Source organism: Puntigrus tetrazona, chromosome 7 (assembly GCF_018831695.1).
Source record: "Puntigrus tetrazona isolate hp1 chromosome 7, ASM1883169v1, whole genome shotgun sequence".
Classification (NCBI taxonomy): domain Eukaryota; kingdom Metazoa; phylum Chordata; class Actinopteri; order Cypriniformes; family Cyprinidae; genus Puntigrus; species Puntigrus tetrazona.
In genome coordinates this window covers 28,380,336-28,395,833 of record NC_056705.1, presented here as the reverse complement: position 1 = coordinate 28,395,833, position 15,498 = coordinate 28,380,336, and the positions used below count along the sequence as shown (strand labels likewise).

Here is a 15,498-nt window from a genome sequence, read left to right as displayed (position 1 = left end):
CTGATTAGGTCACTTTTCTCAGGCGTCCTATTAAGGCTTAATCCACAGAAACAAACAAATATACTCACTCGTGAATGGATGAAACACACCATAGATGAATACCAATATGAAACCTGTAGTCCTTTACTGAGTGCACACATGAAAAACCAAAAAAATGGTTTTGGCTGCAATGAGGTAAAAGTCACTCCCATCTGATAGTGTCATATGATGATTGGAGCTGAAGGTTTCCGTGCCCCATGCCCAGAGGATACAGCTCAATGCTCTGCTTTATTCTGCTGCTTTCTGTCTGTTTCAGTCCACAAAGCAAGTATGAAAAGAACTGCAGATGTTGAGTCAGTGAGCAGAAATCTGAGGCCTGGCTGATAAACAGTAAACTTACACTGCAGTCATAACACCAACACATTAGTGCTCATTCACTATTTAACATAGAAATGAGAAAAGAATCCAGAAAATCCCCATTGCATATTTGATAACACGTGCAATTAAAAGTGTTAACATTTACTGGCCTTACAGTATGCTGCATCACTGACTCCTTTTTCAGTATAAAACTCTTTTCTTTAAGATTGTTATTATTATTATTAAATCTAATTATCGTATAAAGAATATATGATAACTCCGTTTTAAGCAATTTTTAAAATCATGTTTTTTAATTGTGCATTCCCAAAAGAAAACCATGATTTTTGAACATTTTAAAAACAGACTTATATGCTTTTGCAATTAAACTATTCACAGATTAAACCAACCAACTTTAAATCAAAATAATATAATCTATAAAACCATAACATCATTTTATTGGTGCTGTCAAGCGATTAATCAAGAATTAATCCCATTTCTGTTTACATTACTGTGTATATTATATTACTATGTATATATAAATACATACACTTACAGTATATATTTTGGAAATATTTACATTTGTACATTTATACATTCATATTCTTATATTTTATACTATATATATATATATATATATATATATATAAACATTTAAAATACAAACAACATGTTTTTCTTAAATATATATACCTGCATGTCTGTGTATTTATATACACATAATAATTAGACATAAAACACATACATATATAATGTAAACAAAACCTTTTATTTTGGAAGTGATTAATCGAGATTGTTTTGACAGCACTAAATGTAATGTAAAAAGGTAATTACCTTAGTTGACGTAATTCCCTATGCGTAAACTTTTTTTACAGCTAACTTTTCTGCAGAAGAGTGCCCTGTGTGTGTATAATCACACCGAGGAAGCGTGCGATCAGCGTGTGTTGTAGAATAGAGCGCATGATGAATGAGCGACCAGTTAACACTTGAGACTGCAGCACATCAGTACACAACACTAAAGACTATAAGACATACCGAACGTTACAAATCATGCACGGTCTCTACAGAGAGCACAAACAAGAGCAGCACATACATGAGCACAGTAAAGCTCCGTTACCTCTGAAGAAGGGCATGGCGAAGGCTGCCTCCGATCCCCTCGCTTCCCCCTGCCTGCCCTGTCCCGGAGACCTCCGCCTCCTCCAGCGCATCGCTGTACAGTCTGATAACACACACACACACCCCTGTCTGCCGATCCTCTGTTCCTAAAGTTGTCTATACTGAATAAATGACAAATCAGGAATGTGCATTTTCCCTCGTGGACGGCGTCATACTCTGAGCTCACACACACACACACACACACACACCTAACACAGGAGTTCACAGAGAGTCAGGACGAGAGGATGCAGCTGCTTGCCTTTCGCACTTTCTCCCTCTCGCTCTCTCTCATCAGTTCTGTGTCTTTCCATCCTCACTGCAGCAAATTCTGCGGCGTCAGCCTCAAATCACAGCTTACACACACACACACACGCGCGCTCACACAACCAGGGCAACACTGTTGAAAATTAGCAACCAGCACATTCACACTGTATCACCGGTATGAAACACCTGCTGTTCTCACATCACGTACCGATGGATCTGCCGCATCTATATTAGTGCTTCTCAACTGCTTTTGTTTCAGGGAAGATTTCACTTTTGTGATGCAATACAGGGCCAAAAATAAGGTAGCTATTTTGCTATTTTTCGTAGGGACAGAATATCATGCAATCTGTCCATGCTGGCAATAATTTTGCTGCTACCTAATTCAGCTACTTCTACCAAGTGACCGAAAAACAAAACTATTCAAATCTGTGGAGCGAGATTGTTCAGATTTACAGCAATAAATATAGGCCTGTAATATCCCCTGATGATTTATTATCCTAATTATGGTAAGTTGCATTTTATTATTTCCACTTTGCATTGCATTGTCGCATCTATTGCACTGTGACCTGTGACCCATTTTTCCCACCTGATAAGAATCATTGATCAATATCATCTTCTGCACATGAAGAAACATGAATCATCCAAAGTCAGACACGTGGAAAAAGTGCGGTTGCAGCCCACTAATTAAACATCAGCAGAAGATCCTAATGTGCTGCAGCGACCCAACCCAGAAATGAGTTAGCATTTTTTTCCTATGGATCCATAATTTGGAAATCAATGTTTTAATGGGTTTCCCTGGGAAAATGCCTGAGAAGGTTGACATTAAAAGTCATTAGACCAAACAAGTACACTCACATAATCACCAGTCTGCTTTTACACACTTGCTACTCCCGCTTTTACAAACTATTGTACTCAAAGGTGTATATTTTAAACAATCTGTGGAAGGCTTAGGCTGATGATACACTAAGCAACATTTTGACCAATGTTGTTGGGCTACTTTGGGAAATGTTGCCATTAATGGGCAACCAGGTCAGACGCAAAACCCACGACTGATCTAAAATATCCAAATAAAGATTTGTTACCAATTGTCAATGGGAACGTGCCCAAGTAATGTTGGTCAAAGAAAGTTGCCCCATCATCAGCCTTAGTTTATAGCCTTGTATCTCTTGCACAGTATATAAGCTACATAGACGTTCGTTGTTCATTTGTTGGGTTGGTCTATCAAAATAATTCTTCCCTGCAGCACTCTATTTCTTCACACTATAACAAATCAAAGTAGGGTTTACCCCTCTAGAAGTTTAGGACTATAACACAGCAGGAAATATAAAATCATATATTTTATAGTAAGGCACAACCTGTCACTATAATTCATTGCTACTCTGGCAGTAACGTCAAATTTCATAGACTTGATGGTGTATGGCTAAAGGAAAGAGCAAGCTACTCTCTTTCACTCTACATCCACAGCAGAATTTGACACCTTGACTGATGTGATGGCATCCGCCTCTGTTCCCCGTGTTTGTGTTGTGGTCGGAAGCGCTCCAAAGACTGGAAATTAGCGGCCAGTGGAAACCGTTTACAAGAAACATGCTGGACCCACCAGAGGAATGTGGGTTTTGGTGATTTGGCTAGAGAAGTGGAATAAAAACCACTAAACAAAATCTTTGCACTCGCCACGCTGTGTATTTTTGATGCGTTTATCAGATGGCTCGGCTACTATCATGCAGCGATGAGTGTATAATTAAAAGACATATTCCTTGAAATGTTCACACATATTTGTGTGTATTCACAGTGTGAACAGGCAGGTGTGTGTGTGTGTGTGTGTGGACTGGGTGGAGCTCGAGGCCCGTGGCACTGCACAGCACAGGGGTGCGTTCACACATACGGTCCTCATTATGGCACCAGAATTAAAACTCAGTGTGAGCCTCAGCGCTGGTACTGTCTGTTCTTATACTGCACTCTAACACCTCTCTCCTCCAGAACAGACTGATCAGCCTGTCTGCACAGCGTTGAGATATTAGGGATAACTCCCAAAACAATGCTAAGACTCTAGTTTTTGCACACAATTATGTTCCTTAATAATTGGAATTATTATGGCTTAATGTAATTTGCACTGTACACTTTTGAATTTAGAGTGGTACTAACAATAGTCCAAAAGCTGAAAGGAAAGCAAATCCACTTTTAAAAGGATAGTTATTGATCTGTCATTGATTACTCATCCTCGTGTCGTTACAAACATGTAAGACCTTTGTTCACCTTTGGAACACAAATTAAGATGTTTTTGATCAAATCTATGAGCTTCCTACCACATTTAAGGACCAGAAGAGTAGTAAGGACATTGTTAAAATGATTCATGTGACATCTGAGGTTAAAGCGTAATTTTATGATGGTACAAGTATAATTTTTGTACCATAATTAAAAAAAATAATAATAATGACTTTATTCTTTATTCTTCTGCTGTGAGTTGTCTTCCGCCATTATAAAGAGCATCATGCATTGTGATACTCTCCATAACGGCGCTACATTGAAGCAGAGGAGGAATTGTTGAATAAAGTCTTTATTTTTGTTAACTTGGTGCGCAAAAAGTATTCTTGTAGCTTTGTAAAATAACAGTTGTATGAAAATTTTTGTGTGGAAAGAAAACAAAAATAACAACTTTATTTAACAATTTCTTCTCTTCCCTGTCAGTCTTCAACATGCGTTCATGACACTACAGTGTTGCAAGAATTGTTTGCAAAAGCAGATATCACTAGAATTAGATTTTGGGACTAATATATCTGTAAAACTATTTAGATAACTGAGTAAGTTGTTAACAGTGTTTACTGGCGATGTGATCTGTATGAAACGATTTAGTATGTTCAGTTTCACCAAAAAAAAAAAATCTGAATCATGTTTCCAAAAACTATAATTTAACACATTAATTTAACATATATAATACTACATTGTGCATACTGGACAATATAAATTATTTCAAGTGATAAACTGTTATCAGGCTTGTTGTGTACGCTAGTACGTAAGCTAACTACTTGTATGGTCATTGTAACATATCATAACACGATTTTGGAGGAATTGTAATGAGGCACTAAAGATTGTATCCATAAAATGTTCTTTGAATCTTTGGGATCTCTTGGAGTGCAAACAGAAAGCCAGTTTTGGAGGAGGGCCTCATTTCTTAAGAAACCACACATTAGTTTGCTTACTAACTTACATAACACCACCTTTCATCTACTAACAGCCTTGTTTCTGACCTAACCGCAGTCACTCATTACCACAACGACAACCCCAGTTACCACAGTAATCTACCATAAGACAATGAATGAACTCAACTGCTCTGAGCATTTTATTAAACTTTGTTGGGGTTTACAGCAGCGTGCTGTACAGCAGTAATCAGTGTAAACCAAATCTTGAATGAATACAGATCCTTCAACCGTTCTCTTGATTTCGTGCCTTTTCTGCACTTGCATGTTTCCCTCTGCTATAAGCCACTTCACTTGCTCTCCGACATCTGGAAATCATTTCTCACCTATTACAACGCTGCCAGACTCGGGCCATTTGTTGATTTTGACAAGGATCCATTTTTCCAGCTAAATATCGATTCTTTCATTGCTAAGTAATTGTGTGCTGATAAAACACTCCAGTACCAGCACCAGGTGTAGATGCAGACAAAATAGGGTCGGTGTGTAACGGCAACGAAACATTTCTGCTGTGTTTATTCGTTCTCGTTATCTTATGCTTGTGAGTGGTGGGTCAGCTGAAGTCCATACAATATAAACAGAGGGATGTTGTTTTCTTTGGCCGCCTGGAGCTCAGACCATGAACAGAGACCGAGACTTAAAGTGCGCAACATGTACAGCAGCACTGCTCGGAAAGATCCTGCCATTTTCCTCCAATCAGGTCCCAGTATGAAACCTCTCCATAGTAAAGGCAGCTGCTACAAGGATCTATCACAGGTCCCATGACCCATGAATTATTCCCCCTTTGAGGTAACATGAGGTCACTTCAGTCAAAGCTAATGCTCAGCACTCATAAAAGAAGACCTGTTGTCTGGTTGCCGTGGTAACAAGTAGATAATAGTTTCAGTCTGCTTGTAGATGGTTTTTGAGATGGTATTTCTGGTGCATCTCCGGCTACCTTCACATAAACAGCTGCTTTTGCACAGCTGTTCACAATAGTTAGGTTTAATCATGCTAAAAGACGAGGAGGAAGATGATGAAACGCATTACTGTATGATGCAACGGTACACAGCTGCTAAACTTCACACAAACACTTTTCAAACGTCAGTGGCTGGTCTGAATCTGTGGGGTGTGTGTGTGTGTGTGTGTGTGTGTGTGTGTGTGTGTGTGTGTGTGTGTGTGTGTGTGTGTGTATGTTTGTCAGGGCCCAGAGGAAATGTAGTTCCTCTCTTTCTCTCTCTCTCTCTCTCGCTCTGTCTTTCGATAGGAATCTTAAGGGAGAAGACAGAGTAAACACATAACGAGTTTCACATAGTGTTTGAATGTGCCTGACATCTCCCAGCCTCTTTTCAAAACATATTAACGTCAAGAATATAAAAAAGGTTTAAATATGAAGAATTTGACTAAAAGCATACCTGATACTCGTACTGTTGTAAGTTACATTAATATTATTATATTAAATGTAATTACAGTAGTTTAACTTAAAATACTATTTCACTCTTTCAGGATTGATTTGTATTGATTAACAAACTAAGTTGGGAATTCAGCAATAACAAGAAAAAGCATGAAAATCATCCTTAAAACAAGATTATATATATACACATACATATGCAAAGCACTATAAAAGTAGTTAAATAAGTCACAGTCTAAATCAAATCAGTAATAGAAATGAATAGGGATATACTTAAGAACATAAGACACAAAAGGAAACAGGATCTAAACAGTGATACCACCTGACAAGCATTTAAGATAAACCAAAATTCAAAGTAGTTTATATTAAAACTTGTGTCGTGTATTTAAATGTATTTGTAAATACATTGTAATTGTGAAAAAAAATATATTTAGTTAGATTTCAGTTAGCTATAATGGTTTAAATTTTTACTTTAAATAATACTTTACATTATTTGATATTACGAGTAGTATTTTTCTTGTATTTTATTTTTTTTTATTTTACCGTTAAATTATCTGCATTTAAATATATATATATATATATATATATATATATATATATATATATATATATATATATATATATATATATATAGATAGATAGATAGATAGATAGATATAGATATATACTTTTATGCCTATGTAACATTTTGTAAAACTACAACCATCACATTTAGATTTGGAGAAATTTACATTACATCACTTGCTCACCAATGGATCCTGTGCAGTAAACAGATCCTGCTACTTGTGAATTATTGTGAATTATATATCAGTATACCCATTTTATTGGCACCCTTTCACTGGGGAAGAACCACTTTTGAGCAAGTGATGCAAGGCTAAAATGAATTTCTCCAAATATTCAGATAAATAAACACACTCGTGTTCATCCTGGATAGCCTGAGGGGTGAGTGCATTTCAAGCTCATTTTCATTTTTGGGTGAACTATTCCTTTAAGCAAAAGTGTGTCTGTTTTTGTAATGTTTCAGTGTGTCTGGGGGCCAAAAGCATGTCGACCTCTGCTACATTACAGCACTATTGTGTCATAGTAAGAGCTGGATGGACTGTAGTGTATTACACACACACACACACACACACACTCTTCGGTCTAGTCTCAGAGCCAAACCCTTTCTTGCCAAGAGTTGCACAACTGCCTAGAGATGGGACGCCAGGACAGGAAAGGCGAGCGGTGACTTACATATGTTCAACATAAAAACACACACAAAATGTCTGCACAGCACAACTCTGGCTTGAGAGAGCGTGCTGGAGCTGAGTTTCTCTCCAGACAGGTCTGTAGGCATCTGGCAGACAGACGCACAATGTTATAGAATTTATGTGTCAACCCTTCTTAGCTGCTAGTCCAAAAAAATAAGCACATTAAAGGTAGAAAGAAAGAGTTTCTGGAGGAGGAAGCTCTTGGACTTGTGCAACTGTTGCATGTCTTCTCAGATAAATTAATTCATTTGTGCTTGTTTTTTTGTATTTGGTATATAGGTCAAAGCTGAATATTTTATTACATTATTATTTTATTATATTTTATACGTTTAACTTGAGATGGGAACATGGCATTGTATTTTGTCATACCACAGCATGAGAGGTGACACCATCTTAAAACTGTGGTTGGGTTTATGCAATAAAAAGGTCTGTGTGGGTTTTGTAGTCATTTAAAACAATATGGCCATTACTATGGCAACTCAGGAGGCCAGACCAGAAGAGCTGAAGGAGCAAAAGAGGCCAAAAATAAGACAATTTGAAGGTTCTTCTCCATTCAGATGAATACATATTTGCCACTCCGTCCTTGAACACATTGGCCCACTCACTTTTCTCCTTCCATCCTCCGTTTCTCTGATCTTCTGCCTCAGTCATTCCATCTATCCTCTCTTGCTCTCTCACACGCTCTTATTAAAATTCCAGTTAATCTTGCAGACTATAAAAGCCGCTGAAAAAAGCAATGGCTTCACTCAGTTCAGAGCATTCTTCACACTTTGCCTCTAAAAGTCAGGGATATTCTCCATATAAATCTTCAAACATTAATATGAAAGTCACTTCAAGATTTACATCCATAATCTGCACCAGATTCATGACACTTTGCGCACAACCATTTACAGATAAATGAAACTCTCAGCAAAGGAGACAAACTCAAAAAGATCAGAATAAATCAAGTTTATTCATTTAAATGTAAATGTAGAGAATTTTCTATTTTCTTATTATAGAACAGTCTACTAACGGACATCAAGCAACGATATCATCAGCTTACAGATACTAAACACTTGCCAGCAGGGATACAAAGCAATGCATGAACATAAAAGTCATAAATAAATGACTTTTCACACCAATAAGCTGATAATTAATATTTATGGTTCAAGTGTGTGTGTTGATTCCACCGCTTTTATTTCTTATATTATTTTGATCTATTATCGGAATCATAAACACACTAGTTTGGAACACATGTTTTGATTTACATAAAATAACTTACTTCTGTGCTGCAAAGTAAGATAACGTCCAGAAAACATACATAAAAGTTTATTTCCTTAAAGTGCTCCTATTATGGATTTTTGAAAATTAGAGAGTGTAACCCAACTCTAAGTGAATGCATTGGTCTGAATAAAAATGCAAATTCATTCTTTGCCACTTGGTGGTACTTCTGGATTGTTAAAAGCTCACAAACACCGCTTTAAATGAAATGGACCAATCACAGGAGGGGTTTGGAAACATTGTTAAGCGAGCCGTTTTGGGAGCAAATCGTTTGGGAATCGTAAATGAATGCATATTATAATAATTTCCATTCATGTCAACCTTTTCTTAGATATAATTGTTTTTTATTATTTTTATTCAACTGAGTGTTAGATGATGGAAAATGTAATGCAAATGTAAAAAAATGAGAGAAAAAGCAATTACAATCAAATGTCCAACATCGGCCGGTACTGACAGATTAAAAGAAATCTCTTATATTATTGGATTCCCGATTCATTATGCATCTCAAATATGAACACTTTAAATACACTAAATGTATCTATCGACACCACGATGTAGAAAAGAAAAGACTAAAGTGCTGGAGCCATAGCCTTGAGGCAACACAAGTTTGAGTCCTAGAACTTCCGTCTTTTCCTGATTCCAATCTCTTCTCAAAAGTCCTAAAACCTGACTTAAAAAGAGAGAGACCTCCTTAAATAACCCACTTGATCCTCCTGTCTTCCGCCTAAACACACACATACCGTACCTACACTTGGTCTTGTGACTTTCACGTGAAGGCCTGAGGAATGAGGCAGTGATCGCTGGAGTTGACTGACATTCAGGAAGAGCTGCGTCAACTGTCCTCGGTTCAGTCACTGTAAAAACAAGCCTCCAGTCTGCTCCTTCCCCTCCTGTCCCCATCAAACAGTCTCCAGAGGGACCTGACCTCGGTCCCCACACCGCAGTGGAGAAGAGTTCCCAGCCAAAGAATCCGCTGCATACAGAGATCCACATCATTCATCTTCAACATGTCAAAGCACGGCGAAGTTCAAGCTGCTAACGCTTCACGATTACGGTATTAAACAAACACAGTACCAGCGATCCCCTCCTGAACTCAGAGGATCATCTCTACGCTTTTCTACTGTGGTCTGCCACTGAAAAATGATAAGGACAGAGGAAAAGAAGCACTCCTGCACTCTGCCAAACGTGCCGGGCTCGGGGTTAAGCTAAACAATACAGAGAGGCTTTCTCTGATAAGACAAAGGAAATGGATGGAGGAAATATTCTGCACATCTTCAGATGGTGAAAGTTGGCAAGGTTTATCTAGTTTCAGTGCACAGAGCAGTGTGGGAGGTGTCAGGGGGAGTACATGCCAAATGCGTCTCAAATGCAAATGGGAAAGATTTAAAAACAACAGATTACAATGTGAAAGTTAAACACAAAGCCAAGTGTGAATGTGTCGGTAATAAACAGTCTTTGTGGAATGGACAATGCATTTGTTTACTGTTGATGAAGAAGTGAAAGTGTTGGTCATTATCCTGATACTTGAATTGCTGTCAAATGGCTTCTACTGACACTGATTTGTTCTGTTTAAACAAGACCATCTCTTGTTTTGTTCACCTTTGTGGCAATAGCCATTTTTTACGGCATCTCTCTCCCTTGCCAGTGCAGCCTGTCAGTAATAATAGTAAAAACTGACAACACACATCACAAATTCATCTAGAAAAAGATACTAGAGCTGATTCTGCTCTCTTGCTAAATGCATCATGGTAACCACAATTTCCCAAAACGCCACAGTTACAACAGTTATTATTAGTAGGCTACTACAAACCTGCTAATGAGCATAAAACTGCATTAAACAAAAAATCTATACAACGCAATACAAGCAATTATAACGGAAAATAACATCAACTTGACATCAGTCTTTAGATGTCAAGTTCATTATGCATTTTATTATTGCAGTTAATGATTTGGTTCAGAGTTCAGAATCAAATTAGAATCAGAATCCCAAAAATATTTTATATATATTTTTAGAAGGCAACGTATTATGACATATTGTTCTTTAGAATGGAATATAACGGAGCTGTAATTTTCTGCTAAAAACAGGAAAACAACTACAGCACTTTCCTAAACACCTGCAGCACTGCAACAAACTGTTTAGCATATGAGAAATGTATTTTTTTCTTGCAATGAGTCCATAGTGGTCCACAGAGTTACACTAGAGGTTAATTCATAAAACGCACATGAAGCTGCAGCTCTGTATAATTGTTTAATAATTAATAGCAAAATATATAGAATACAATATATATATATATATATATATATATATATATATATATATATATATATATATATATATATATATATAGAGAGAGAGAGAGAGAGAGAGAGAGAGAGAGAGAGAGAGAGAGAGCTGATATAAAATATATTTTATCAAATACTAAAAGTGATTAGCTAGGAAATCTGACACTTTTTGCAAAAATATTTAATAATATATCACATTCCTTGGCACCTAATAAAAACACACCTGTTGACCTGTTAAATAGTTTTCAATGTGGGTCAAATTTGACCCCTAGGATGCACTGAACAAACAATACCTGCAACTATAGAAGTATATTTGCAGAAACCACAATGGTACACTTTGATTGATACTCTTTAGTGAGTTTGCATTTCGTTTTTTCAGAACTACAAACTAGCTTGTTCGCGTTTTGAACACAAGGACATTTGTTGCTTCTTTCCAACAGGACCACCATCCCTCCATCTCTGCTTATTTACAGCGAGAGGATAAACAGCTACATTCAGAGGACGGACGCAACATCCATATAATTAATAAAGACGTTATTGTTCCCGAGATATGCTCAGCAGACCAAGTATGAAAGTCAAGTGACGTTTTGTTTACGTTGTTGCAAAATGCGCGCGATGTCGTTCGGTTGAATGCGAGCGCGAGCAAACAAGACCTTGAACTTGACAATTAGCAAAGTGAGCAAACAAGTCAACCGCGCGCGTCTGCGAGTCAACGAGAGCGCGTAAAGTACTGAAAACTTCCTACTTTTGGCCGGCGGTTTGGTGGCCAGCGCCGAGATGTGCTTCTGCAGGCTGATAAGTTTATTCTCCAGAGCTCCGGAGCGGTAGCAGATGGAGGCGAGCTCTCCCTCCAGCTCCTCCAGGATGCTCACCGACTGACGGGATAAATCCGACAGCTGCCGGAGCACCGCGCACAGAGTCAAGCCGCACACGTCCACCAGATCCGTGAACATCGCGCCGCGACTCTTGCCGCCGCTCTTGCACACATCTTTAGGGACCACGGTCCTCTTGCAGAAGGGCATCTTTTCTGCCGTTGCGGTAAACTCCCTTTAAAAGTGCGTGTTTCGCCAGCGCTGAAGAGTGTTGGCGGAGACTCTTGCTCGGGATTGCGCGTACGGCGGAGGCATTTTATGCATTGTAATTGACTGTCCACTGTGAGGAGCTCTGCGGCGCTCCAAGATCGCTGCTGATCTCAACTCCAAACTCCCATGAACTGCGCCTGAGAGACCTCACCCACTCGTGCAGCGAGACTCTGTGAGCTCGGTCTTTCGCGAAAACTCAACCGTGCGCTCAGAAAGCAGCCTCGCTCCGCGCATGCTCACCAAAGTAAGGGTTTAAAAGTGACTCCGACAGAACAATGAGAGTGATAAAACCCCATATTGCAATCTTGCATTTGCCCATCCCTAAATACACATCTGGTTTAGCGTGTGCGTGCGCGCGCTCCCCCACCCTGAACCAGAACTTGGCTCACCTAGATGTTTTGTTCATCCAGCCTTTCCACACCGGACGGCGAGAGAGAGAGAGCATACAGTCACAGAGAAGTTAAAATGATGATGAGAGGAAGGGAGAGAGAGGTTGAGAGTCCTCCATGTTTTATAATCTTATCAGGCATGTTTCTCCATGGCTTCATATGAAACCTTATCTCATACGGGGAATTGATTGGAAACATCTGGGTCTTGTTTTGCCTCACTGTATGACTGTCTTCATTGTTCCTGGTTCCCCACCCCACACCACATGGCCCAAGTGTATGACAGGAACCACTCCTGGTGGACTTTTTCTTCACTGCAGACCTCCTCCCCCTCGTTTCGTTGAAAGGACTATTTTCTACCCGTCTGTTCCTGGTTTCTTTTCATGTCTCCTGCGATAGACTGTTTCTGCCAAGTTGGATTTGAGGGAGTGAGGTAGCCTGGCAAGGCTCACTTTTTATTTTCATATTGTATTTTTTGCAATCAGATCCATGGGATAGCAGTAGCCAGACTCTTATTAACTTATGATAGCGGACCAGATACCAGTGATAAACGAGGAAAGGCTTCAAATCAAGTTTGCCGCGATTTAAGTGACTTATTTTCATCTTTTAAATGTGGGCTGAATATGGAGGCCCAAAAAGTTATGAAATGTCAAAAAGATGATATTCTATGTAAGGTCATTGGAGACTAAGCCATAATAACAATATCATTTACAAAGTTAAAATGTTTTCATTTCTCGTATCTTTTTATTCCCATCTTTGAATGCGTGATGATGACGACAAGCCTATTTCTGCCATGAAGTTAAGATAAATCTAACTTTGTTAAATCATAATTATGTGTGTTAAAATTACGATGTCATAATTATGATGGGAGAATATGACATAAGTCATAATTATGAGACGAAAGGTAAAAAAAATTTTTTTTTAAGCTATGTGTAACAATAGACTACAATAGTAAACAAATGTGTCTTGTTCTTAACCGAGGCTTGGCTTGAGCGCAGAGTTCAACCCCCCGTTGCAGTACTACCTGAAGTGAGGATAACAGAAGTAGAGGAGGAGATGGAGGGAAACCGGAAGAACTGATGCAAAGAGAGCAGCATATATTATAAAGATGATTGACAGGACCGAAAGATTAGATACCTATATGTGGAACTTAATTTTTTTTGTCCTTATTTCAACTTTTTATCTCATGAATGTAACCTTTTTTTGGCATTATTACGACTTCCCATAGAAATAGACTTCCACGGATAACGGCGTATCTAGCAGAAGTCCTTAAGGACAGGGAGGCGGGCGAGTGGTTTGAGGATGATTACGCTTTCAAATGCAGCAGAATGTTTAAACTCAAGGACACCAGAGCCTGTGTTTTTAGTTCGTATTGCGTTCTGGCAGACAGCCCCTGCAATGTGTGTTGAGGTGAGCCGTGCTGCGCTGCTGTGGACCAGCAGGCCAAAGGCTGCAGGAGGAACAGGCTGAAGCTCAGCAGGACCCATATGGCCTTCTGGAGATGAGCCTCAGCTATGTGGCACAAGAGAACATACACACAGGTGTGCTCCAGTCTTATACCACAGAATCAACAAATCCAAAAGCGCACTCGTCTATATATACAAATATTTCCTCTAGTTTATAAACACCCACTCATTCACACACCGCCAAAGCTAAGACAGGAGTTCAGCTGATGTTTACTGCTGAACTGATACTGTCCTGCTTAAATCTAATGAGCATGCGCAAGATCATCTCTAATCGAAGGTGAAGTTTCATTCAGCTTAACTTTTTAGATCCATTTTCCTTATCCATGTTCCCACTACAGTTGAAACTAAATATTAGATTACAACAACGTTGAAACTCATTTCCAGCCCAAACACACACAAACCTACTAAATTACTTGCAGTCTTTGCACTCGACCACTGGTCTTAATATATTGCCTATATTTGGCTCAAGAGTTCAACTAGGCATGACAGCAGCTGTGAGTGAAATTTAAAGTTAATACAAATTTTAAAGAGTTACATGCCAAAAAAAAATTAATATTTATCCCGTTGTTGACATTTAAAAAGAAGCATGAAGTAGATCTCCAATAACAAGACTAAACTGGATTAAAACGTGCATACAGAAATTTTAGGGGGGTGCGTATATTTATACAATGGCACCAAAAAGTGAAAGGCTCACTTAGGAGTAGTACCACACTCTCACCACTAGGTGTTACTGCAAGTTCATATTGGTCAAACTATTTACACACGTATTAACCTAGCAGTGCAGGAACGGACATTAAGATCATGGACCTTAAAAAAAAAAAAAAAAAAAAAAAACTCCACACTCCATCTCTAGTCCACATCAGGAAACAATATGATCCCACACATTATGATCCTAGAATGTGAAATGTCGCCAATTAGAAATGACAAACTAGATTCTCAATACTTAATGTCTATTGACTTCAGTATTTCCCATGTAACATGGACAATTTTAAATTGGTGATGTTTTAAGTGATAAGCAGCAGTTGATCAGTTTTAAAACCCATCTCTGCAACAGCAGGAAGGAAAAAAAACCAAAAAAAAAAAAAAAAAAAACACTTGGCTTCCAGATAATAGTTTGGCTAATTTAGTTGAATGCTGGAAAGTTTTTCACCATTCTGCAAATTCAAAACAGCTTCTGAACATGAATGATTGGATACACAGCATCAAACACGGTATGAAGCGGTATTAGTGATCGTGTAGATTTAGTGTGCTTTCAGCTCTGGCATTTATCAGACCTGGGAAAGACTTGCACACACTCAGGTACGCAAGACCACAGGTGTGGGAATAGAGACAAGTTTAAGTAGATAACTTATTTAAAAAAAAAAAAAAAAAAACCCACCTTCAACAGAATCTGAAGTTTTTCCACATCATACGTTTAAACAAAAGACAAGAGTCGCTG

General features: G+C 38.5%; 1 protein-coding gene across 5 annotated transcripts in view; it reads right to left on the bottom strand.

Annotated features, from left to right (window-relative positions):
- Nucleotides 1-12,984, bottom strand: part of nhsl2 (NHS-like 2) — a 63,352-nt gene extending 50,368 nt beyond the window's left edge. For 2 of the 5 annotated variants that reach the window (XM_043244437.1, XM_043244444.1), the window contains exon 1: nucleotides 11,872-12,978. In XM_043244437.1, coding sequence (XP_043100372.1) covers nucleotides 11,872-12,148 — 277 coding nt within the window. In that variant the 5' untranslated portion in view covers nucleotides 12,149-12,978. Of the gene's footprint in view, nucleotides 1-1,450; nucleotides 1,825-11,871 lie in introns of those variants that run through there. The other 3 variants (XM_043244443.1, XM_043244438.1, XM_043244439.1) reach the window with 3 other exon arrangements.
- Between the last annotated feature and the right edge of the window lie 2,514 nt (nucleotides 12,985-15,498).